The 26,622-nt window shown below is 40.3% G+C and overlaps 1 protein-coding gene across 1 annotated transcript in view; it reads right to left on the bottom strand.

The window, feature by feature from the left end:
* Positions 1-12,665: 12,665 nt before the first annotated feature.
* Positions 12,666-26,622, bottom strand: part of CHKA (choline kinase alpha) — a 26,209-nt gene continuing 12,252 nt past the window's right edge. Inside the window, exons 3-12 of the mRNA XM_009276022.2 lie at positions 24,215-24,268; positions 19,631-19,744; positions 18,874-19,007; positions 18,487-18,591; positions 17,914-17,972; positions 16,178-16,265; positions 15,139-15,247; positions 14,548-14,654; positions 14,145-14,226; positions 12,666-13,336 (exon numbers count right to left, since the gene is read on the bottom strand). Of these exons, the coding sequence (XP_009274297.1) occupies positions 13,277-13,336; positions 14,145-14,226; positions 14,548-14,654; positions 15,139-15,247; positions 16,178-16,265; positions 17,914-17,972; positions 18,487-18,591; positions 18,874-19,007; positions 19,631-19,744; positions 24,215-24,268 (912 nt within the window). The 3' untranslated portion in view covers positions 12,666-13,276. The remainder of the gene's footprint in view (positions 13,337-14,144; positions 14,227-14,547; positions 14,655-15,138; positions 15,248-16,177; positions 16,266-17,913; positions 17,973-18,486; positions 18,592-18,873; positions 19,008-19,630; positions 19,745-24,214; positions 24,269-26,622) is intronic.

The raw sequence follows: 26,622 nt of genomic DNA, 5'->3' as shown, positions 1-26,622 counted from the left end.
GTTCAGCCATCCCCAGGAAAGCAGGGCTCCATCATGCTTAATGGTTACTTGGGAAGACAAACACCATCACTCCGAAAGTCTCCCCCTTCCTTCCTCTTCCCCCAGCTTTATATGCTGAGCATGACGTCATATGGTGTGGAATATCCCTTTGATCAGTTGGGGTCAGCTGTCCCAGCTGTGTCTCCTCCCAACTTCTTGTGCACCCACAGCATACTCACTGGTGGGGTGGGGTGAGAAGCAGAAAAGGTCTTGACTTTGTGTAAGCACTGCTCAGCAATAACAAAAGCATCCCTGTATTATCAACACTGTTTTCAGCACAAATCCAAAACACAGCCCCATACTAGCTACCATAAAGAAAATTAACTCTGTCCCAGCCAAAACCAGCACAGACTTCTTAAAGGCACCTTAATTTCCCCCAAAGCTTGACTACACCCCAGAAAACTCAAGCCTCATTGAAGTGGCAAGTTTGGGCATCCAAACCCCACAACTCTCGTTTTTAAGCAGCTGGCACAGACACAAAAGACATCTGTGGTCCAGGCAGCCTATTTTTGTAATGTCTTTTTAATAGTATAGAGCCTTGCTAGTCCATAAAGGGAGGCCTAGACATACACCATGGAACTGGCTGGGGCTCCGGCCCCAATGCACTGGGAAGATAACCCAGCATTTAGCTTCAAAGCAGAGTGTTGGCTTGGGGACAGCCCCTTGTGGTCTCCAGACAATTACAGCACTATGAACCAAAAATAGCAGCTCTGCCCTTGCCACAGCAACTCCGTGGGCAGTGCAGGTGCAGAGGGGAAAAGAGCCAAATTTAGCCAACTTTGTGAACCGAATGACACCGTGGGAGAAACCAAAGTTTCTCACCCGTGGGACAGGTTTGGGTTACATGGGCAGAGCTCCATGGGGTAGTTTGCACTTTGCACACAGTGTACACTGCTGGGCATGGGGCTTCCACTGGATTCACTCTTCCCCACTCCCACTCCAGCAGCTCAGCAACCCTAATGCCTGTTGAATTTCTCTTATTCTCACTCAAAAGAAGCCTGCAAATGTTTCTCAGAGCCTTATCTCCAAGGGCAGCAATCTAACACTTTTTTTTTAAGTTAAACAAGACTGACAGCTGGAAAAATATGTTTAAGTGAGCATTAAGAGGTATGGATAAGAAGAGTCCTGGAATGAATTCAGCTGGTGCAGACTGCAGCATGCCCTGCATGTACACAGGGTTCATGCTATATGAGCAGCTGTGGATGGGAAGCAAACCCCTCCAGCCCTAGAGTGTGAAATACTTTGAGAGAGCAGCTAGTCCAAAAATCCATTCCCTGCAGCTCAGAGACGAACTAGCCAGTGGGACATATTCCAAAGCATTCACTTAATAGTACATGAGCTTTTTAACTAGAATAAATCTCTGCTTGTAAACTAAAAAAACCCACAGTGGTTCTGTGTTTGTACCGCTGTTTAGCAGTACAGCAACCAGCCAGAGCCTGGGCAGCAGAAAGCCTTCAAGGAGACAGAGCAATGCCATTTCTTCTGGATTTCCCCTTCCAGCAAATCCTCCCTAGGAAAATCCCTCTGGGAAAGGGAGATCTCAGTCTCTAACTCCATTCTGACCTTCCCAGCATCCATTTTGACAATGTTGCTTCAAGATTAGTCCTAAATTCACCCTTTAATTTCACACGGGCTACCAAGGAAACCCATTAGGTGATGGCTTTGCCTCTCTTCTGATCAGGGCCAGACTTCTTTTCGGAAGTGCTAAATCTCTCTGAGATTTACCCCCCTTTACAATATTTTATAAAATCAGGTCATCTATCACCAGAACTCCCAGTTTTTAAAAACAAGGAGAAAGGCTTCACCCATTCTCCCTAACCAGGAACGAAATGGGAAAACATGCTCCCCAGAAGACATCATCAAAACAGAGAAAAATTGTTTCCCTGAAGCATTTGGATAATGGAGAAATGTTTCAAAAGCCCTTCCATGCCTAAGGAGTTTCTAAAACACAAACCAAAATAAAATCCAGCTGACCAGACGCCAAATTCAGACTATCTAGTATTCTGCCCAAATCACCACTGATTGTAAAATACCCATTCGTAAAACACATTTTACTCTAGAAACACTTGGTGCTCACCATCATACAGCTGAAAGTCTCTGCTCAAGAACTGAGTGTTTTAGACCTGCTCTGGACCCAGCTCTGAGATTCAGCTCAGCCTAGAGCTGATCTGTCACACGCTTCACGCTCCCCCATTGCTCAGGAGGCTTGGTGATGGGGATACCGGTTAAACTAGTTTGCAGTGGAAATGCAAGCCCCAGCAGCATCCCATTCAGCCTCATGCTCCCAGCTATATAAAGACCTTTACTTATGTTTTTAGAAATAACTACACTGCTGGTGCCCCAGACTGTTTGTTGCCCACTTCAGGTAATAGTTTTGCTTTGTTTACTTAAGATTAAGCTCTCTCATCCCAGTCTCCAGGTTGTTTAAAGGGGAAATAGTACCTTTTTGCTTTTTTTTTTTAAGGCTTTCTGCATGACCACTCAGGGGTGCTCTGGCCTGACATTTCAGAGATGGTCCCTGTCACCATCCCAGTCTCTTCAAGAGCCCTGTGTTGTGCTGACCTGTCCCTAATGTGGCTATTTTCCTAAGAAGCGATGCAAAAAATCGTGGGATTTTGAGAAAATACCCTCAGCACGCAGCTTGCAAACTTGTTATTCTCACTCATGGGAAGTGAAACAATTCCTTCCCTAAGAGAAAGAGAGGCTTACAGTTTTGGGTCAAAACCACACTAAATGGGTGCCTTCTGGAGAACGTCCTTGACATCTGGTTTTAAATGTGTGTTAATGAACAAGCCAATGCCTCCAAACAAAGTCACGGCTCCCAGAAGAACATCTTAATCATTAACCATAAAATATGCAATTTCCCTGCAGTTTAGAAAGCAGGGGTTTAGATGGAGATAACGTTAAAGGCCATCAGGATACAGGCACAGTCCCAGTGTGCCTGGGAGAGCGGTGAGCAGGGACCACTCACAGCCCATTGGTGTATTGCTTTCACTGCCTGAAGGTGATTTTCTCCTCCCAGCTACTGGTCTGCAGCGAGGACAGGACTGGACTCTGACTGTATCCATCCCATGAGGACTTTGGGTTGGTCTCTTTACTACCCAAAAAAAGGTTTCTCACTCAGATTCCTCTTACCATCCCATTTTAACCAAAAGCATCCAGAGACTGCTGAGCAAGTCTCAAGTTAAGGTGGTTTTCAGATCTGCCCTCACCATGATTTTACACGCAGGAGGGAGGGTTCAGGTCAACCCCAAAATGAGCAACTGGGCTCACAAAAATGCATGAAGTTTTTAATCAGGGCATCCCCAAGCTAATTTGTTTCTATTTTTTATGCATTCAAACATTCAGATGGCCTTGTGCAAGTGCCGGCTAGCTACATTTTGTTAAACAAATGAAACCAAGATGCAAGCCTGGAAGGCAGAGCTTGCTTTGATTTTCTTAAGGCTGAGGACAAGGGAGCCACTGAGAGCTGGAAGCACGGAAGTCATGCTGGTGGTTTGCCTTGCAAGGACACTGCCCCAGGAGCTGATTGTCTCCCATTGTCAGCCCAGCATCTTTATCAGCTGCCCCACAAACAGCCTGCCCTGCAGTCGGTTGCTCTCGATGCACACAGAATATTCGCTTTCAAATACTGAAGCCAAAATCAGTTGCTGAAAAGGACATCCAAAATCAGTTGCTGAAAAGGACATCCAGGACCTGAATGGCCTGGAAAGAGAAGGGTTTTTTAATGTGTACATATGTGTGTATGCAGGACACATTGAGCCGGCTCTGCAAACAAACTGGTGCCATCAACAGAAAGTTCCCAAGGTTTCCAGCAGCAGGAGGGGAAAAATGGCACTGAACAAAAGCAAAGTCTGCAGCCATCACCAGGCACACAGGAGCTGAATGAAGACTAGATTCAGGTTACTGGGCCAAAAATGTTCTCTGTCTTTTCTCATCTGTTTGCAAAGCTTGTGCAGTCCTTTCCCTACACCTTAATGCAGAATCCGAATAACTTTCTCCTAGAAATAGGAGGCAGGGCTGAACGGCATCTCAGTAACTAGTTAGTGCCTGCAGTCTTCATAGAAACCCTGATGTAATAAAAATACAGATGCATTAATCAAAAGGGCAGTGATCAGCATATAGTCTTCTGCTCTGTATTGGTGGGAGGTAAAGGTTAAGCCAAGAAATCTGTAATTTAGCTAGGGCTTAAGGAGAAAGCACTATAAAAATAACCTTTCCCCTTCTGAGTGACAGCCTCATCTTCTATGGTGGGGTTAGAAATCCTGCACAAAGGGCACCTGGCCTTTACGTGGAACCACCTGTTCCTGTGGCTCGGCCCTTCATTCTTCAGGGAGGACGCAGGGAAAACCACTGAATTCACTCCCAGTGACCCAAAAGCAGCCTACAGCAGGAACTATAGGCAGAGCTTAAGCCCAAAGTTTCCCCTGGGGAAGGAGCAGAGTCAGGATAGGCAAAGCTATGTTGCAATTTCTGGGACAAAAAAAGTGTCAATAAGCTATTGACCCACTGAACTCCAGCTACAACAGGGGGATAAAACAAGTAGGAACACTGAGCTCCACTAGATCCTGAGTCCTGCTCCCTCAGGTCAGGTCCTGGTGAGCACCAGTTACAGCTATTAAAATAGCTTCTTTAAGCATCATCATCCACTGCTGCTTCAGCTGGAAGCATACCAAGCTCTACAAGATCATCTCTAGGCTCCATTGACTCACTGGAGACAGGCTTTTAAAGCCCATGCTTCCTACATCTCCTGCCCAGTGCCTTTGCAACTTTACACATGTATCTTGAGCCCAACACATCAACATATTATACTTCTCAGAGGTCAGCAAGCTTATACTCGCAGAGCATTCAGTTTTGCCAGAGACTATATGGTGATGCAATACTAGCAGCTTTCCAAAATAAAGCTAGTTCAATGTGTGCACATTGCCAGGTTTATGCTGTTCTACCACTGAAGGAATCCATGACGCACAAGTACACTGGAGCTAAGGTTACTCCTAGAGCAAAATACTCAGTGAGAACAGAAAGTAATTACCTTACACATTTGGTCAAATCCATGCCAAGATTTCTGGCACATTGCACAGTTCAGAGATGACTTAGACTTGACATGAGAAGTCTAAGACTTGACATGAGAAGAGCATAAGGGCCTCAAGGCAGGGTGAACCTGCTTGTTGTGCTGAAGGCAGGGGTGCTAAAATGTGTGTGCTGCCCAATACAGACCCATACTGGAAGTGGAGATGAGTCCAACTGAAAAAGCTATATCCAGAGACTTCAACTCATAGTGAACTCTGAAAGCTTAAGTCTCTCCCACACGTGAAGATAAAAAGGGAACGTTACCAGGAAGCCTGAGATCTGAGATATAAACTCTTTGCAACTGTTAAACATTTCAGTGGGAGATTATATTTTTGTTAGTTCCTCTGGATTCTATATTACCACGTCTAGCAGAAAGTGAAAGCAAGAAGCCTAGTTTGAGTGTCTGAAGACAGTGAGGATGCTGGTGTCCCCTTCCTCAGGGCATTCCTGCCTAGAGGATCTTTGCTCGAGATCCCCACTCCAGCACTGCAGGTTCATTTGAAACCACTCTTTTTTGTTGCCAGCTCTTGCACAGTGCAAAGCTCAAAGGCTGGGAGGCTGCAAGCCATGAAGCAGCCAAGCAAAGGCAGAAGCAATGTGAGCTGGAGATGGGGAATCCCTACCCTGGAAGGTCCATGCTGCTGTGTTGCCACCTCGCTCTGGCGCTGAGCATCAACCCATGGTGGCTTGGAGGGGCCACAGCAGGACAAGGCCCTGCGGATGCCCAGTGAGAACCAGTGACTTGTGTGGCAGGGACATTTGTAAAACTGCTATTTTACGGTGTCTCCAGTTTTGTCTTTCTTTTCCATCCCTTCCTCTTTTTGGGTCTTCTTTACTTTCTTGGGAAGTGAGAACACAAATTATGACACAAATGGTGGTCATATATAAGGCAGTTGGAGCATGCAGCCATGGAAACTGCTGCTTAGGTACGACTTAATATTTCTTATTTTGTCTTCTTTTGATTAAATTGAACAGTAGAAAGGACCATAACCATGAGATCCACCTGCTCCTCGGGAAACATCGTTACCTGTCAGTTACTCAGTACTTTTATAGGTGAACAAATACCTATTTATATAAATATTTTATAAAAGCCTGCATATTTATAAATAAACCTAGCAAAAAATATATAAAAAATCAAAACTAGTTGGGAGAGGTCAGAAAGAAAAACAAATGAAGGTGTTATGGAAAACTTTCATTTTACTTTGGGTTGTTCACACTTTCAAACTGGAATGAAAAGACTTCAAAGTGAATTTCAAAAACTTGAAGTTTCAGTCTTGAGCCTTCATCCAAAACATAATGCAATGTAAATGAATGATTTATTTTATTCCTAAAGAGAAACCAGTATTTTTCCAAACAACTCTACCAAAGGTAGAGTTTATGAAATAACCATTTTTCTTTACAGCTGTAGCCTTCTAATTAGACTTTCATTCCAAGGTGAATTTTTAAGCCCTTCAGACCTGAGACATTACGCACAATCCTCTATAATCTCTTCCTGAGGAAATTATTGTATTATTTAATAGTCTTTGTGTTGGGTAATTACAGCAGGCTTCCTTCCTCCTTTCCATTCCCTGTTCTCTTTACTTACATCTGCAATAGGCTTATATGGCCACAGTCTCTGCTGACTTCCAGTGTGCCATGATTCAGTGGGATGCAGCAAGAAGAGAGAAGAACATGGGCTTGGTGGGATTATTCAGCATGGAAGAGTTGGGTTTTTAACACAGAAGCTGCAATGCCCTTTCCTTCAGTGTACATAGTCAAGACAAATACAGCATGGTAGCTTCCTCCCAGGCTGTAGGAGGAAGTGCAATGGCAGGGAGAAAAACCCACATGCAGAGGAAACTCAGAATTTCCAGATGGCAAACACCAGAGCAGAGGTCAACAAATGTTTGAGATGATTGCAGGCAGTGCTTTTTCCCTACCCATCCAGAGGTTAATTGTCCTGCTAGGTGGGAAGATCTCTGTCTCCAAGGCAGGACACAGGCAACGGGTAATATTTCGACCCTGTTCAAGGCTGTACCTTTTGGCTCTGCTGTTTTCCTGACTTGGTGGGAACCGGGAGCTTCTCATGGATGCCCTCACAGGATGCCGGAGCTCCTGAGCTCTGCTGTGTGCCATTTAAATTCTGCCACTGGGCCACTTTAGACACCAGTTGCCAGCCCTGACTTTACAGTACCTCAAAAGTTGTGGGCTTTGAAAATTAGGAAGAATGGCTGATTCTTGAGTCATATTTTATTTCCATAAGGGAACAATGAATAAAAGTAACATTCCCTAGGACTGGCAGCAGAGGCAGCATTTGTAAGGCTTTCTGAGAAGATATTTAGTCCAGCACACTGGGCTGGGACTCAACTGCTGTGTGCTGTTCCTGGCTCTGCCAGAGACCGCCTGTGACCTGTAACAAATCCCATCACCTCTGCTTACCCTCCTCCCTTTTCTAGCACCTTTCCTCAGACAAGCACTTCAGTGCTACACCACTCCAAGGCTCAAACCAACTCCTGGTCAGAATACTTTCTCCTAAGGCAGCATTCAGTGTATTCATGAAAGGCAGACTGGGCTGCATTCAGACCTTATTGGCTGATCCCTATTTAATGAGACTGGTAAATACAAATCATATGTATATATATACACAAACACAGAACTTTGCTTGCACATTATAATACAACTGCATTTAATGCTGAGTCAGTAGGAGCTCTGCATACTTTGAAAATGAAAGCCAGAAAAAGTGAATTTCACATTAGGAAAAACAAGTAGCCTGTTTGCTAGTGATCAGCTTTGTTGCCTGGGTACCAAGTACAGTAGCTCTTTTTTGCTCCCTGCCAGGGCCCTGTAAGTTTATGCTGTATTTTATTTCAGTCCAGAACCATTACGGCTATTTATTCATCTCCAGTGAAATGCTCCATTTGCTGCTTCACACGGACCCAGGCTGGCATCGAGACAATCCTGCCTGCATGTTGAGGGAGCTCACCCAAGGCTGCCTCAAGGATATTTCAAGGGAGGATTTGAATTCTTGAAAGCCTTAGGCACAGCAAACAGTGCTTCTTCCACCTACCTGCTTTTATGTAAGCCACTGAAACAATGCAAGGCTGTGCTGTGCTGCCTGGCAGCTGCTGGCAGCTCCCTGCACCAGCTCTATCTCGCTGGGATAGCTGAATTGTGGTGGAGAAACAGCAGCAGGATCTGTTGACTTCTGGCTGCTGGACTTGTGATTTTACTAACCCTGAAAAGCTGTGATGACTTGCTGAAGATGTGGTCTGAAGAGAAGACAAACTGGTATCTTGAGGCATCAGCAGATTCAGTCACTGTGATTTAACACAGCATCACTCATCAGCTGAACCTCAGGAACCCACAGCATTGCAGTTGTAAAGCAGAATACGTAAGTTCAGAGGTGCTGGCACTTGGGCTAAGGACAGTCAATTTTCTTCATTCTGGGAATTAATTTATTTGCTTTCTCCTTCTCTATGTGCAAGTCAGAGGATGCATTCTTTAGTTCCAAGTTCTACAGACTCTTGCAGAATTAAGCTAGGTTCTTTCCTTCCCACCATCATGTCTAGTAAGTGAACTGCAAGACAAATTAGGTCCCTGGACAACATGGCTGCAAGCCCCAGTGCCCTTGAGGGGTTTCCCCAGCCATAATCAGCTAGGATAAATAATTACATCCATCTGAAGGGAGTGAAACCCAGCTCATTCCATTTAAGCTGTAGCACAACCTCAGCCAAGTTAATAGGGAGGAAAAAGCAGAAATTCTTATTGATACTAGCAGAGTTTGAGACACACAGACAAAGGGAGGGAATTGATCTGCAAAGTTACATTTTCAGGTAATTGCTTTTCAGAACACTATCACGATTCAACGCCACTTCAAAGAGGAATGCCAAACAGCCATAGTGAATTTTTCCTGTTAGCATCTTCAGTGCTGGGGAACAGGGATTTTCCAAGATAGCTTCTGACCCTTAATGAAGCAGCCTAGCAGTAGAAAACAACACAGTTCTCAAAAAGAAACTGGTCAAAATATTGGTAATCTCAACTTCTTCCCACTACGGCAAATAACTGTGCATTTGGTGGGAAGACCAAGAGTCACGTTACACTGAGAGCAAAGGCTGCTCTTGCTTTTCACCGTTGTTGCTCCTTGCAGAGTGTGTTCCCTGAGGGTAGGGCTGGAAATAAACTTTCTCCCTAATCAATTATCAAGAGAACAGCAACACCAAAAATATAATGGTCTCATTCTATTTAGTGGCATCACACTATGAAAGATGTTTAATTTATGAATAGATTGTATCCAGTTCAGACCAGAAATACCTTTTTTTTTTTTCAGTTAAAGAGAGAAGGCAGTACATCTGATACAGTCCTTAGACTGCACAGGCTGAACTTTGCAGGGTTAAGATCCTTAATGAGCTGTAGTGGGACATTTTTCCCTAAGTCTGAGCATTCAGATTTTCGTCTTATATAAATGGCTGTAGGAGTGATGGGGGTACACCCTAGACTATGCCGATTACCCAATGAATCACCTCAAAGTGGCACTGAGACTAGCTGTCTGGCTAGACAAGTGATAGTTTCCTTTAAAAGTAAAAGGTTGTTTTGTTGTGGGTTTGTTTTTTTAACTCTTATACCAAAAGTCCCATTTTCACCAGTTAATAGCAGATCCTTTCACCAGTGACTTGTGAGGCAACGTGGACGCTAAGACAAGAATTCACGCAGTGGAAATAAAACCCAGCAGTTTCAAGAAAGAGCTCAAGCACAAGTTGTATTTACAAATGAACTGAAAGGAGGATTAATCAGTAGTTTTAAATTGGCTTTACAAAAAACAAATCAGATTTACCATAATGTTTAACTACATTTATACTAAGTCTCATGAATATGGCTTCACAAGACAATATCCCATTACAGAAGTGCCAATACATTTAAGTAGCTGCTTGGTCAGCTTGTAAGTCAGCTTTAACAGTGACTATGAGTAAGAGAAGACTGTGCTCCAGTTCCTGTTTGTCTACTGCAAGTTCTCAAAGAAAACTTAAAGAACTTGTCCTTAATACAAATCTACCCAGTCCTTAGACTGCACAGGCTGAACTTTGCAGGGTTAAGATCCTTAATGAGCTGTAGTGGGACATTTTTCCCTAAGTCTGAGCATTCAGATTTTCGTCTTATATAAATGGCTGTAGGAGTGATGGGGGTACACCCTAGACTATGCCGATTACCCAATGAATCACCTCAAAGTGGCACTGAGACTAGCTGTCTGGCTAGACAAGTGATAGTTTCCTTTAAAAGTAAAAGGTTGTTTTGTTGTGGGTTTGTTTTTTTAACTCTTATACCAAAAGTCCCATTTTCACCAGTTAATAGCAGATCCTTTCACCAGTGACTTGTGAGGCAACGTGGACGCTAAGACAAGAATTCACGCAGTGGAAATAAAACCCAGCAGTTTCAAGAAAGAGCTCAAGCACAAGTTGTATTTACAAATGAACTGAAAGGAGGATTAATCAGTAGTTTTAAATTGGCTTTACAAAAAACAAATCAGATTTACCATAATGTTTAACTACATTTATACTAAGTCTCATGAATATGGCTTCACAAGACAATATCCCATTACAGAAGTGCCAATACATTTAAGTAGCTGCTTGGTCAGCTTGTAAGTCAGCTTTAACAGTGACTGTGAGTAAGAGAAGACTGTGCTCCAGTTCCTGTTTGTCTACTGCAAGTTCTCAAAGAAAACTTAAAGAACTTGTCCTTAATAGGCAAATCTACAAAAAAAAAAAAATCATACCAGAAAGAGACTAAGCATTGCTCTTTGCTCATTAGGTTTGACTTACCTGTGTCCCCACTAAGCCTACCACACAACACCTGGGGGAATTCCACCCTCTTTAAAACGAATTTACATTACAAAAGGCACAAGATGGAGCATGCTTTGCTTTCCTTCAGGGCCCTTCCTTCCCCTCACCCTCAGAAATCACAGTAGTAATGCTGGGGTACAACTGCAGTCCTGGGACTTACATGAAGCAGTCTTGCCAGGGAACTTGGCAGCTTAGTTTCCTCTCAGAATTTGTTTAACAAAAGCCATCTCAACTCTAAAGAAAGGGCTTCACCTCTGATGCAACCTTTTATTACAGTTAGCGCTACTGTGACTGAGTCGCCTTCCCTTTTTGGTTCTGAGAAGCATGGAATGCAATGGATGAGTCAGAGGACAGTCTCCATGGGCTTCTTGAGGACTTGAACTTACCCTTGGAATATAAAACAAGGCTTCCTACAGAATCAAGACACCTATTACATATCAGTCCTTTTCAGCTAGCTGCAACGCATCATTCTAAACTGTTTGTTTCCACCCCTTTCATTACCACTGCCATTCCCACTGGGTTTATTGTGTACAATAGTACCTGTTAAATGAAGCCTTCAGTAGCCTGAAGAAATTACCTAGCTATTCATACTACAAATACTTCATCCGGTGTGCCAGCAAAACTCAATATATGCTGGTAACTTTTACCTTTGTTTTTAGGGTAGTTAACAAGACAGATACAGTAAAGTGTTTAAACCTAAACCTTTTCCCACCTCTAAAACTATCACTAAACTGATCTTCAGTCTACTTTTCATCACTTGCTTTAACCACCTTTCTTCCCCACACTTTCTATTAGCGTTTAGTTATACAATGAATGCTAAAGACACATTTATGTAGAAGGTACACCCCACAGCATTGAGCCTAAAGCTTAAATTAGTCTGCCTTTGAAGGTAAGCAAGAAAGTACTTCCAGCATAGATTACGGCCAGAAACAGCATCTATTTTATCCTGCAGATATAACGAAGACTTAAGAATATCAACTATGGTGTTTTTAAGTGCTTTATATTTATTATAAAGTATTAATAATTGCGTGTACGGAAAATGATTCTCTATATACTCGAGAATAAAATGACAGCTTTTACAAGTTATGCTATACAGTACATGAAATGCTGCACGTTTTTTCAGCTGCTTAAAACAGTATTTGCTATACAAGTGAAAAAGGGTAGACTTAGAAGTTTATTATTTATAATACAGTGTGTTAGAAAGCACAAACAAATAACATCCAAAATAAACAAGCTCCCAAAAATCTAAAGAAATCTTTAGATGACATGTACACAGATTATACTCAAGTTTCAATATACACGTTATTGTTCCCCACAAGACACTCCACTTTACTGGATTGCTGGAACATGATGAAAATTGAAGGTGCAAGAAAAGCACCTCCCAAGCCATGTAAGCATTGCATGGGCAGAACAGCAATTTCCTGAAGTGTTCTCCGCAGTCTTTGGCTCTACTATTTCTTACAGCCATATACTGTGGCAACACAAGAAGAGAGATGGGCTCCAATTACAAGTATCATCAATGCCAATCCAGTTATCCGGGGAGCTGCTAGAGCAATTCAAGGCACTCTTCCCAGTGCTGCCAGCCCGCAGAACCCCCTGTGCAGGACACAGCATTTTAAGAGACAACCAGGCTGGGCTAAAGCATGTTCTTGAAGGACATGGAATGAACAGTTCAAGACAAACTCCTTCAGAATGTCCAGTTCAAAGTTCATTCATACTTCACTTCACAGGCACACCAGCTTAAGAGAAACATTCATGTATATGTAGATAACACTTTAAAGCATACCACTTCAATGTGTTTAGTTGCTTTATGGTTAAAGTGGTGTAACGTATCAGCAGCTTTGAAGATAGTGTTCATGGGGCATGTTGAACTTAATCTCACAGTAAGATTTTAAGCCTACTTCACAGTTTAACAGTTGTCTCCTTCGCTTTTCCTTCCCATTAAGAGGCAGTGTCTATACAATGAATCATCTTTTACAACTGTTCTGCTTACAACATAAACCATAATGCCAACACCCCCCTAGAAAATGTACTCACAGTAACACTGTTTGCTCTGACGCATGTGGTATTGACACTTAATTGTAAGCTTCTCCCATAATATAAAATACCTTCTAGATCAAAAAGATTTAAAGATATTGCACTGTTGTATTTTACTTTTGCCTCCCAATCTCATTCCAAGTATTTACGAAACTGTAAACAAGTCATTTTTATACAGTCTTCAGTACTGTACACCTGCGTCCCAAGGAACTGGAATTCAGTGACACCTTCGTTAGAGATACAGTAGCCTAAGCACAGTGTAAGTTCCATCCAGCTGCCCTCTTCATACAGTAACCAACAGGCCACTCCTCCCACATTCACACCTTCAGCTTCCTCTTCTGATCGAAGTATGCATCAAATCTGGATAACGCATATTCCTGGAGAAATAAGGGACATTCAGTACTCTATACAGTAAACACAGCTGAGTTTTCTTATTTGGGATGGGGAACCATAACGAAGGTATTAACTGTGTTACCTTCCTAATCCATCATCTCAATGCATTACTTAGCTCTATTTGAGAAGGATAATCTCTCCAGAGGTGTTCTGACCTTTTAAAATTTCCTCCAGTCTTACTCCAACTCTAACACTATTAGCTGCTGCCAGCATGTCAGAAAAAACAGGAACTAAAAAGGTCAGGATTTCACTAAAAAGGATGGCTTCTGCAACACTTCCTGCAGGATATTCACTGTACCTGAAAGTTATATCACTTTACAGTACACTAAACATGTATCAAGAGTTGAACTCATCCCTTTCTTAAGTACAACAAGCTACCTGGCATTGATATTGTTGCACACTGAATATCAACATGTTGTTACATGTTGCACTTTGACTACTCAATTTCCAAATTCACACTTACTGCATGCTAGCTTCCCTCTTGCTCGGGATCTCTTGTTGCAGAATACTACTTCACTGCAAGGCATCATCCCACTGCAAGGCCTGACACATAAGGCTACAGTCTCTCCACGTAACAATGTGAAGAATTTCTGAAGTTTTTACAATCATCTTAGATGTTCTTTACATTCATAAGGAAAGAGCACAAACGAGTAACAAACTGATTTTAAGTAGTTTTACTCCACTTAGAAGATATTAGTTGCTGTGAGAAGCCATTTCATTTACTTTCTGATAACGTACCACTTAATAGAGTATACATTTTTAGTTACATGAAACTATGATAAAATAACTTACCAGGTAACCAAACTCAATGGACGAGATCTTTGCTTGTATAATAGACCACAGACCCCAGAAGAAGTGTGATGCAAGGGCAAACCTGAAATTACAAGGCTATGTTTACCAGCTAAGTCACAACACCTTATTTCAATGTCCTGTTAGAATAGTATTCCGTAAGTTTGGGGATATACACACCTTTTCTTCAAGTATGACATTCTAAAAATAATTCCATTAGCTTCCCCATGGAGTAGTATTTTTCTTACTCCACTAATAGTGTATACCACGTATCTAAAGGTTACAATGGACAGATTTTTCATATAAATAGCTTAGAATCTCTCTTGGCTGAAGTTTCTCCACTGAGGTATACAAGTATAGGTATTGCAGTGGAAGTTTCAAGATATAGTTGTGAAAAACAAGTTACCTGTTAACTTCTACCAACACTACTTCTTCTAGTTTGGACTTCTCTTCATTGCTCAGATTTTCAAAGCCATCATGGAATGCAGACAGGTAACTGGAGATAAAATGAAGCTGGAAGGCAAGTAAACAGAGTTACAACTCTTTGTCTCAAGACATATTTGCTTCTTTCAGAACTAGGCAGGCCTTTTAATAAGTTGTCATTTACTTTTTCCAAACATCAACAGTGCTGGAGTTAGCTTTAAGGTGGGTCTAATAATTGCTTCGAAGTCTGGTTTAAGAAAACCATAATATTAGGACAACATACGACATCTTGCTACTGCCAATTAATTTCACAGCTGCAGTCCACAACTACTGGACTTTTTGTGGTGGATAGCTACATGGCACATAGTAAATATTCTATCCTCAATAGCTATTATGAAGTTTCTGTGATTTTTTAAAGCAAAGGCAGTCAGGATTACAGAAAGTGTTTTATTTAAGGAAGTCATGAAGGAAAGGTCTTGGGACAGAGTAAGTCCAAAACAGACTTGTAAAAAGAGAGTTAAGATTTGAAGACGGTGGACACTGGCATTTTATTAATTATGTCTTATGTGCCTACCTGTTGCTTCTTTGAAGGATATCTAAGAACACTAGCTTTAAAGAATGGGTACTTCTCATACGTGTAATCATACATCCATTCACAGAAGTGATTTCCAATGTCAAATCCTCTGAAAAAGAGATAAAGACTGTGTACCTCAATATTTGCATTCTAGCAATTGGTTTTTGCTTAAGCAAACCTACAATCAAGTTTAAAAGCACAAGGCTACTTAGAACTTACTGCAGTTTTACTACAGGAGATAGAGAATTGATGGCCAGAACACAACTTTTTTGCAAGTTATTAAAATCAATTAGTAAAGATGGGCAGTTAAAAATGAAAGCTACCAGCTACATGAAAATACTAGACTTTGCTACCAAGTTTTATACCAATGGAGGCAGTTAAAATACTTGATTATGCACTACATCTCGGCATGAAGTCAGATGCATCTCTAACGTTAGCATTATTGCAGGCAAAGAGGTCGTACTGAAAGTATTTAACATATCCCACTTCTACATTATTGGAATTCAGGGTTCCATTATGTTCCAGCTATACTAATGTTTAATGATCCCCAATGACTCCACACACTTAGATCATCCTTAAACACAGGTCCTAGATGACTGAGGTAAGAACAGAAAGCATTTTGTGTAACCATGCAGTGAAAAACCTAGGATTACTCTCATCTGCACAGATGAGAAAGCCATTCGAAAGGACTGAAGAAAAAAATGCAAAAGCAAACCTGCCCTACATATGTACACCATCTACCATTCTCCTCATCTCCCCACTAGAAAAATTTTGACATGCAAGCAAGAAGCCATTTGTGCATAAACAAGCCCTCTAGTCTGGACAACCAAGGAGCTCCAACAACTTTGACTCTGCTGTATGCCTACACTCAACGCCATCGGGACCAGAGCTGTTTTAACTACGTATATTTGCTGTCCACCACTAATAGAGCAGAACACAATTCACTAGAATAGACAGGTAATCAGCAGTGCAGCACTTGCAGTGCAGCATGTAGGAAGTAATACACCTTCCTGCTGAACAGAAAATAAAAGTGATTTACCGGTAATTATAGCTGCTGTATTCAAAGTCAATGAGCATCAGCTTTTGGTTTTCTGAATTCTCTCTGCCTTCCAGAAGCAAGACATTACCTGAAAATTTTAAGATAATACAGCATATTCAGTAAAGTCCCAGGAAAATTACAGAAAAGCAATACTCTATCTTAAGAAACATTGTTCAGATAATCCCAGTTATCCTTTACATCCGCACAGAAGAATGATAGGAAAAGCCAAGTTGCACTGGCTGTATACCAGCTCATTGGAAGTTGAGATATATACTATAAATCTTGCAAAGCTGAAAGCAAGAAAGTTTTCTTCTGTACAGGCAGAGGTAGATTTGTTCTCCCAAGGGTCCTGCTTCTCCAGTGTTTAGCTTGCAGCTAACTCAGGTGACACTGTCAGCCTTAGCAGCCCTTGCCAAATTGTTTCTTTCCACAGCTTGAGATCTAAATTATGCAGCATCTCTCATACCTGCATAGCACTATCATTGATCACACAACACTTGGGACAGGAATTACTTTTCAGTAGCCTGAAAGCCACAGACTGATCACTTTGCTATTCTAGTATGTGGCATAACCAGTACCTATAGAAAAGCTCAGCCTTTTCCTTTATAACAGGGAGGTTGCTTTATCTGTCTTTCAGTTCACTTTGTCACTATACTTCATCTGAAAGACATCAAGTCTGCCTCTGTCAAGTGCCAACTAGTAAATAAATTTAGAGTAATTTCAATTTCTGCAATAGTTTGTCCCCTCTCCACAGGTACATCTGTTCTCTATGCCATATCTTTGCACCAATAGAACAACCACAGTATTTTGCACCCCCCACCCCCCCCCGGAAATTTAGGTTCCAAAGCTTGCCCCAGCCCTATCATGTTCTGACTCCTCCAGTACTGCACCTTGCCAGATCAGCAATGAGACCTCAAACTCCACCACTACTGAGCTAGCTCTTCAGACCTCAGATCAGTGGCTTTTTCCCCTCGTGCTGCCTATCCTTATGTGCCTATCCTCCAGGGCAATCCTCTTCCAGGCCAATTCCTCAGCCTTAGCTAACAAGGCTGGGACTCCTGAGAAAAAAACAGAGCTGCATATGATCCTAGTATAGCATCCTTCCAGCTCAGCCCAGCTTACCCACTGTACAGGTGACAGGGAGCACAAACACAGCATACCCAACACCTTCAGCACTGCCCTCCTTTTCATCTCTTTAGAGAACTGGCTCAGAAAAATTGTCATTCCCTCCATGACTCCCAGAGAGAGAGCACTAAAAAAAGGTGGATAAGGTTTTCCTAATGTTTCGCATCAGTACAAGCTAAGAACTGCTGAGTCAAACTACTCTAGTCTCCATTTTCACCATTCACTGTACTTTTTCAGTATCTTTCTTTTAAAAGGACTAAAGTATATCCTACCCTGATCATGTATATTGCAGACAGCTAAGAAAGGTACGGTCTTAACAGAAAACGCCCAAGGATCCAATCATCAGCTGACCTGTACTATCAGAGCATGTGTACGTGCTTGGCTTAATCTAGTTATGATACTAGACATTCTCTTAATTAGCCTGAAGGGTTGCTGAAGCCAATGCATTTTGCTTTGCAACTGTTGCACACTGGGAGTGCACAGGCTGCTGTTTCAGGTCAGCTGCCAGAGTAGTACCTTGATAACATGACTACCTCTCAGAAAGCAAACAAATGACAGAAGAGACTTAATACCGCATCATTGAACAAGGTCATGAAATATTAGCAGCTTACCTTCTTGACAGTCGTTGTGGCAAAATACGACTGGTGATGAAGTAGCTTCAAGCATAGCTCTAGAAAACAGCAATACAGGATCTTGTAAGTAACAAATCACTAAGTTCAGTTCCACTTCCAAGTAAAGAATGGATTTTGTTGTAAGAATTTGAAGTGCTATTCATTTCTAGTAAGACCCTACTTTCTCAATTAGGAGCCCAAGATCAGGACAATGAAGTTAGACTTCACCGATCAGCAAGTCAGATCAGCAATTGATCGTATTCAATTTGTAGTCATATGAGACTCAGGTTGGTTACAGAACCAAAAACAATCCCCAACTTGTAAAGTAAAATGAATATATGTATTATACTGTATGTGTTTGAACAAGTATACAAATTCATACTGAAACTGTGCAAATGAAGACAGTGTGGTAGACAAAATAAGACTACCTTAGATTTTTCATTTCCTGAGGGAGATTGTAACTGAGGAGTTTGTTCAGTTTTCTAGTTCTGGATTCTCTGGTTCTGAACAAGTATACAAATTCATACTGAAACTGTGCAAATTGGAAGACAGTGGTAGACAAAATAAGACTACCTTAGATTTTTCATTTCCTGAGGGAGATTGTAACTGAGGAGTTTGTTCAGTTTTCTAGTTCTGGATTCTCTGGTAAATTTAATCCTCAGCACTTGATTTAGATATCTGTTAAAAATAGAGACAATAGTACAGCATTTGTGACAATAAGTATATTAATCTTCCCATACTAAGATACCATTTAAACCAAAATCAAGAAAGTTTAAAGAAAGGAGTTACTAAAGAAAATGTTACTATTCTTCAAGGTAATTTAAGTTGCTCAAGTAACTATGAAACAGTTTCTGGGTACAGTGAGAGCTTGTGCTCTCAGGCATTCAGGAAGAATGATCTGCTTATCAAAATTACAACAGGTCACCTTTTTTCCATACTTTGAAGTATTGCGTAACTTACTTTTCCATTGTTCCAAAAAGCCACTTAGGTTCTTTATTAAATGGCATTTTCATGCCATGAAATCTAGCCATCTTCTCAGCTATTTCAGCAGATATGTCAGGTAAGCTTAATTCTTCAGTACTTAGTTTCCTGCTCTGTAATAAAATATAGTATTCTTAAAATACAGTTAATTGATTAATTACAAAAGTGTGATTAATTACAAACACTAGCATTAGTCTCTATATAGTACAGTATAAAATACTAGCATAGTATTCAAGCAATACACTTTTTTCATCCCAAATGAACTTATAAGATTGCTGTCTTTCAAAAAGCCAAGTTAGCCAGCCTAGCTTACTTATGACTTAGTCAATTCTCTTCTAGATCAAGACCTGGGGAATATCACATCTCACACTAAGAATATCTTCAAAGTAGAAGCATAAATATTCAAGAACATCAAAAGCATCTGCTCTTGTTGCTGTTAAACGAGTGTTACTCCATAGCTTCCAATGCTATGTTTGGTATCTAACAGGCTTTTTATCTTCATTTATTAGTCTCTGCTACAGCTGAAGAGTTTTTAGATCTCTCTCCCTGGCTAGAGCTATAATTGGGCTCTCCAACACCCACTGTAACTGTATCAAATTACAGCTAGCAATTACTACAGGCTGCCAACTATTCTATTCCCACATCCCTGCTTTTCTGGGCAGTCCAGAGACCTTTTTGTCATGATCAATTAAAACAGCTACCAGCAGCCCACTAACTAATCATGAACAGGACTTACGGGAATGAATTCCTCCAGTCGCCCTTGTGGAAAGATTCCATACAGCTTTGGGCCAAGAGCTCTCTCTGCAAGAATGGCAAACATAACACTTTCCAGAACCATGGCTTCTGCCCCCTACAAAAAGAAATTAAAGCATTAGTTGGTGCTTGCACAGAAATGAACAATGTGTGCACAATAGCTAAACTGCTACAAAGTAAGAAATTTTAGGGTTAGCTTTAAAAAGAAGACTCAACATTTTACTAACCAAAGTTTCTTGACTAATAACAACTTGTACTTAGCATGGGAGCAACACAAGTATTTTGCTTTCAAGTTTAAAGCTGGGGAGCAAAATCTGTATTGCTTAACAGGTACTGTTGATGGGCCAGGTCAAAGGAAAACTATGCAAAAACCAAAACACCCTCTCCTCCCTAACCTGTGGGAACTCTGCAAATTCATTTCCTGAAGGAGTTTATCCTACTGAAGCACAGCACAGGAACTATAAATATTATCCTTGGCTACCTTAACACACTTTGGAACACTGCGTCACAAAAGCACATTTTAACTATGCAAGTGAATGAAGTGAACGACTGAACTAACCAGTTTTTCATTTAGAAGAACGACTTAGGATTTGTTACCATTAAGCACATTTCAGGTCTTCCCTCTTTTTTTTTTTTCTTAAAGAGAGAATAATTTAAACTCCTGCTAAGGAGCATGTGTGTGTGAATAAACATTCTTCCTTTTCTACCTCCAAACATACCTCAAGTTTCAACAACTTTTCTTCACGGTTTTCCTTACATCAATAAACTCAGTCCATAACAATCACAAGCAGACAGCTTTTTAATATGAATGTTTAAAAATAAATAGAAATATGAAACACGTCTCAAAAATACAGTCACAATCACTAAAGCTTTCTTGATGGGTAAGATTAGCTGAAAGTAAACACAGAAGCCATGGTATAAATCACTACTTCTAGCAATTATGTTAACCAGAATCCAGCTGTACTCAAATCCTAGAGGTCTAAGCCTCTGCCTACTTTTGAGCAATGCATCTCAAAGTCTGACCCATGACACTTAAAAGCATAAGAATTAAGAGCACAAAATTAAGAAAGCTCTCAGATATTTCAGACTACAGAGCCTTTTGCATTACTGTGGTCACTGCAGTGACAGTAAATAACTCTTTCTATACAAGTTCCACTCTTGAGTACGCTCTGGGCAGTTCCGTTGATAAATTATTTTTATTACTGGTCCACACTTTATTATTCTGGCATCTTCTCAAGAAATTCTACCATTTCATATTGAAGTGTAGGAAAGACTCATGTAACTATGTTCTGAAGCATTAACTTCAATAAAAAGTAAGAGAGTCATCAAGAATAGCAATTGAGAGTTTAAGATGATTTGCATATGAATGTATTGCACCCATGTCCTCCGTTTTTCCATCTCAACTCCTTGAAGCAGAACTAATACACCAAAAATATGTACTTTTAATCATTTCACATGCCCTCACCACCACAGATCTGAACTTTTCAGTTCAATTCTGAAGCCTAATGCCAAGCACCAAAAAGCAAATTAAGTACACGTTACTGAATGTCTACTCCATTATTAGCCGATATTGAATTTGTCTGTGCCTGGTACACCACCAGGGTGTTTTAAAAGTCTGATTACAGCAATCCTGTTAGCTGTTCCCATTAAGATGTCAGTTCCTTGTTTTCACATCTTACTGAAAAACCAACTCATGATACTTGGATAACAGCAAGTGCCAAAGAAATGTTCTTCATTAAGATGTCCCTTAAGGCATCAGAAGTGACAACCAGAAATAGTGAAATTTCCAATTACTCAACAGTGCACTTCTGGGTTACTTCCGCCACGTGTCTGCCTAGCCCTAGTCCTTTAAGACATGCTTAAAAATTTAGAACCTTTAGATAATCCACAACTACACGAATGCAAGTTTGTAAACTTCTGTGTCAGCAGTGATAACAAGGATGGCTGCATCTCTCCATTGAAGATCTGCTTCGATGGTTGTCACGCATTGGAACAAGCTGCCCAGGGAAGTGGTTGAGTCACCATCTCTGGAGGATTTAAAAGAACGTGTAGATGTGGTGCTTAGGGACATGGTTTAGTGGTGGACTTGGCAGTCTAGGTTAACAGTTGGACTTGATGATCTTAAAGGTCTTTTCCAACCTAAACGATTCTATGATTCTAAGATTAAAAAGTACAGGCAAATATTATCTAAAAGCAGCAGCATAAGAATGTTCAAGTTTGAATGCTCTGGTGCCTGACTCTTAAAAGACAAAAAAGTTTAGAGCACCAAAAGAACTTCCTCTACTCTAACAGAATGGTCACTTGAGAATAAGTCCAATGAGAGCTCTAGAATAATACCACCTATGTATCTCAGGCACAAAGGCGTCTCCTTCATAATACCTGATGGATCTTTTACCAAATCTCCACTCCATACACTACTGTCAAGTACAGATGTGGAAATGAACTACTAAAGGACATTAGAATATTGTCATATGGACACCGAACAAATCTAGGTATCTAACTCTTCAGTTAATTGTTCACCTGATGACTTTAAAGGATCAAGCATTATAACTAAGTAAATTATGTATCTCAATGCCTTCAAATACTTTGCAATATACTTATACCGCCAAGACAACAACCTGTTGTTTTAAGCTCTGAAGCTCTCAATATTAATCAGTTTCAAACATGTAACCATGAGCACTTGTATTTAAAACAAGCTTCTGGAGAAGATTTGAGCACTCACACTTTTAAATGAATACTTAAAGCTGAATGTTGCATTTCAAACTTAAGAATTATAAACACTTTTTACAAGACTTTTCCAGTACGCAACTCCCATTCAGCAAGGAGAGATGAAAAGCTTTTCTATACTTCAGTTGGAACTGAAGCTTCTGCTTTATTCTTGCTTCAACAAACAGCTCACTATAAAATACATGAAATAGTAATATTTTGAGGAAAATTACCCCTAACTATAGCAAAAACCTGGAAGTGTTCAAGGCCAGGTTGGATGGAGCTTTGAGCAACCTGTTTTAGTGGAAGGTGTCCCTCCCCATGGCAGGGGGGTTGGAACTAGATGATCTTTAAGGTCCCTTCCAACCCAAACCAGTCTATGATTCTAAAACCAAGGTAAAACATAGATAATCTCTGTTAAAAGACCTTATGAGCTGACAGAAGACTATCCCATCTCTAGTCACAGTTGTCAAACACCAGGCAGCTCAGAACAGCTACAATGCTTTTGCTAGTGATCCAGAACATTTTGGGATTACCCAGAGGTGTTTCTTCTCTCCAAAGGATGACATTAACTCCTCCAATCAAACCTTCCTACAATTTTTACCTAGACTCAAGAAAATTAACAAATCCATTCTGACAGGAATTCTTGAGTACACTGATCCAACAGTGAAGTTCCAGCACTATGAGGTTAATAGCAGAAAACAATAAGCTACCAGCATAGAATCACTATTTTCAGGCAACAAACGAAGACAGCTCTGAAGTTCAAAGCCTTGCTTCCTGCACTGCAAAACTTCTATGAGCTGCTGGCACCAGGGTGGGGCTTGTTTAGATTTTTGTTTTCTTTTATAACTCTAGGAACTTTTTTTTTTGGATTGGGGTGGGGGAGAAATCAAGCCACCTCCATTTTTCATCTCTGAAGAAAACCAAGGAATCAAACCAGTACATTTTTCACTTCAGTCTTGGTTCAACTGATTGAAGCTGTTCCAGTAAACTTAACTGGAAGTTCAACAAAACTTCAAAAGCAGTCATTCAACAACAAAAATTTTAAAACCAGTTTCAACTCACTAGAAAAAAACCAAATGCTTGAACTGTTTCAGATGGCATTCCCAGAAGGCAGGAAATACAAGGGGAGAAAAGCAGCACTTATTAAACAAGTAAAATGTACTTCTCCCTAATCACTACCAAAACCATTACAGAGCTGAAAAACAATAGTACATAACAAGCAAAGCATCTGGCTAACATGCTGTGATGTTATCCCTTACTGAAAAACATACTGCCAGGGTAGAAATCTAAATTACCAAATTCTGTTCAGACGACTTTATGAAAAATTACACTCAGCTAAACATTATGCTGCATGAGCAGAAATGGTTCCAAATGCAAGAACTTTAAAGTTTGCAGAACACAGATGATCCAAGCACAGTGCTAATCAGAAACACTTCATGTTCAAGAGGAAGTTCTCTCCAGTTCCATATACTTTCCTCAGAAGAGTTCATCAACGTATTATAAAATAGGCATTAGGTAAAGCAGAGTACTGATCTTCCTCTACTAAAGAAAGAGGAGCCTAATATTAGAAATAGCAGTACTGATACCAATGTTAGAAATGGTAAGAAACCATTTAGGGTAGAATTGGGGGCGTTTCTTGTTAATGGGGAATGTTTAAATCTTTCCAAACTATGTACAGACACTCACATTATAATGTTACTTCTATGAGCAAATAGATTTATTTTCTTCATTACTGTTTACGGTTTCTAGAAACAGCCTAGACACCAGGTGGAGTAACTACTGGTTTAGAACAAGCAGGATCACCATATTTCTCTATCATCTATAGAATTCTGTGAAATAAGCAAATTTATTTACTCACTTGCAAGTCATTTTCCTTCTGAGACTGTACAGACTCTCCTTTATTACAGGACCTCTATGAATGAGAAAAAGCAAACACAATGAGAAGATGAAATTTAACATGATTAACCTGCAACCACCAGAACAAAGGGAGTAGAAGTGCCAGCTACAATTAACTAGATGTCTTAACACTGTCTTGATCTGTGACAGCTACAGCACTACTATCCATCTGACCTCTGCCCACCACACTATTTCAACAATTCCAAAATCTTTCAAAAGGATGTGCCACTGAGACCAAGCCATTCCTGTAAATAGCCTGCGAGCTGATTTTCAGGTATGTTTTTATTGTTTCCCAGTATTTCAAAACAAGATTTCAAGGTATCATAAGCTTAGAAGAACATTTTTAATTAAGGGAAAATTAAGTCCCTCTGCATGACATCTGGGATGATAGTCTTCTTTCAGCTAAAGCACTTAAGAGTCACATTACAGAGATTACATAAAAGCCTTAGAAGGACTACTAGAAGAGGCATGTTATGAAGCTTGCACACTTGTTTTTTCTATTACCTTATTTTCCAAATTTCTTGTGACTAGAATTTCCTTATTTACAGTATGCTGTCTAGGCTATATGTACAATTTGCACTGGCTGTGCAAATCCAAGATTTTCCTTCAAATGAACTGCCCATGTAAGCTAAAAGATGTCTCGGTAAGAACTGCAGTACACTAGCAAAACGTTAACAAATTCCATGCATAATGTATTGTGCTAGGATTGTTAACAGTCATTATAAAGCAGTTTCAGAGTATTAAATCATACCCTCAGCAACTGAACCCTCAATGGCACATGCTTTTAATAGAGCTGCACATTTAAAATTCAAGATATAATAAAAACCTTGTCCTTTAAAGGGCTTGAAGGTAAGGAGAAGAAAAAGCAAATATTTGCTTAGAATTAGTGACAGTTTGTGGCTGCTATTTATGTTGCAATTCCACCGTTGACTGTTTAAACCAGACTAGCTCTAGAGGCCCATAAAGGTAGCCTGCATCTCCACCTTCTGAACAAAAACATTTGATTCATAGAACCGTGTGCATACCCTTCTGTTCCAAAGCTCTAACATGTCCAAAACAAGGGTGGAAATACGAACTTAATGGAATACAGTTAAGCAACACCAGCTGCCTTAAGTACAATACAACAAGCTAATGATTTACACAAGCTATGCAGTTACAGTATTTCAGAAGCTATAGAAGAAGTATAGTTAACATGAATCGATGGTCTTTCAGCAAGTACTTCCCATTCCACTAGGATAATAAATTTAAAACAAGACAATATGAAAACTACTATTAGTTTATATTCCTTTCAAGGAAATTAATAAAGTCAAAACATATTCACTAAAACTAAATGCGTAACTACTCAATAGTATTAAAGTCATTTACAGAGGGCTTCTCTGAACAAGCATGTCCTACATCAATACCACTCTTGCATCTTACAGATTTTTCTTGAACAGTCAGAAAGTTACTCACCATCCAGGAGTCTTTCCTGATTAATGGTGGTCTCAGAATGGTTCAGTTCATCAGAAGGTAAGCAGATTAGGCTTTTCCCTAGAACCTGAACTGGCATCCACTTTCCAGAAGTCATACTGTATAAAGAGCTAGCCAGTTCTAAGAGTCCACCTCAAATTAGTGTTGGAGATAGCCTAATGGCGTCTACTGTGCCATTAGAAAGAGACAGTTAGGGATGTGTACTGCAGAGTCATCAGAAAAGGAGACTTCTGCGGCATCCCTTCCTCTTTTCTGTTCCCTCAGCATGGAGCATTAGTGTCCAGAGGAGAATGAATACAAAGGAATTTGTAAATAACTTGCAAATATGAATGGGAGCTTGGAGAGGATCAGTCTTCACAAGTGGCCATGTACTCAGCCTAGAATTAGGAAAGTCTCCAGTACATGTAGTCAAGGAGAATGAAGTAAGCAGGACGGAATTTTATGTAACAGAAGTTTGAGAGTTTAACTCTAAGAGTTTAACAGATGTTAAAGTGGTAGGATTTAATTGTTTTCTGACTGCACAATCACCTATGAGAACAGTGGTTCAAAGTGAAACATCTCATACCATGAGGTATTTGACCTACATATTTAGCTCATGTATTCTTGGCTAAACCAATCAAAACTTCAGGTTTTCCATAAACTCTAATAGCTCACTCCATTTATATCCAATTCTGGGAGCTATTTACTTCAACAGCAATGAGGAGATTTTAATTACCCAAATAAGAGAATGATTGAATAACTGCTGGAGGTTTTTAATCACTCTCTCTATATGGAAATACTAACTAGAAATAGACATGTGTTCTACATCTTTAAGATTTCTTTAAATACTTGTTCAGTGCTGCTTTTATTGTGGGAAGATTTATTCTCAAAGCAGATTAAGAAAGCTCACTACAATTTGGG

The sequence above is a fragment of the Aptenodytes forsteri genome, unplaced genomic scaffold (genome assembly GCF_000699145.1).
Source record: "Aptenodytes forsteri isolate BGI_AS27 unplaced genomic scaffold, ASM69914v1 Scaffold17, whole genome shotgun sequence".
NCBI lineage: Eukaryota > Metazoa > Chordata > Aves > Sphenisciformes > Spheniscidae > Aptenodytes > Aptenodytes forsteri.
The sequence above is the reverse complement of the archived record's forward strand: the minus strand, read 5'-3'. Positions and strand labels throughout refer to the sequence as shown.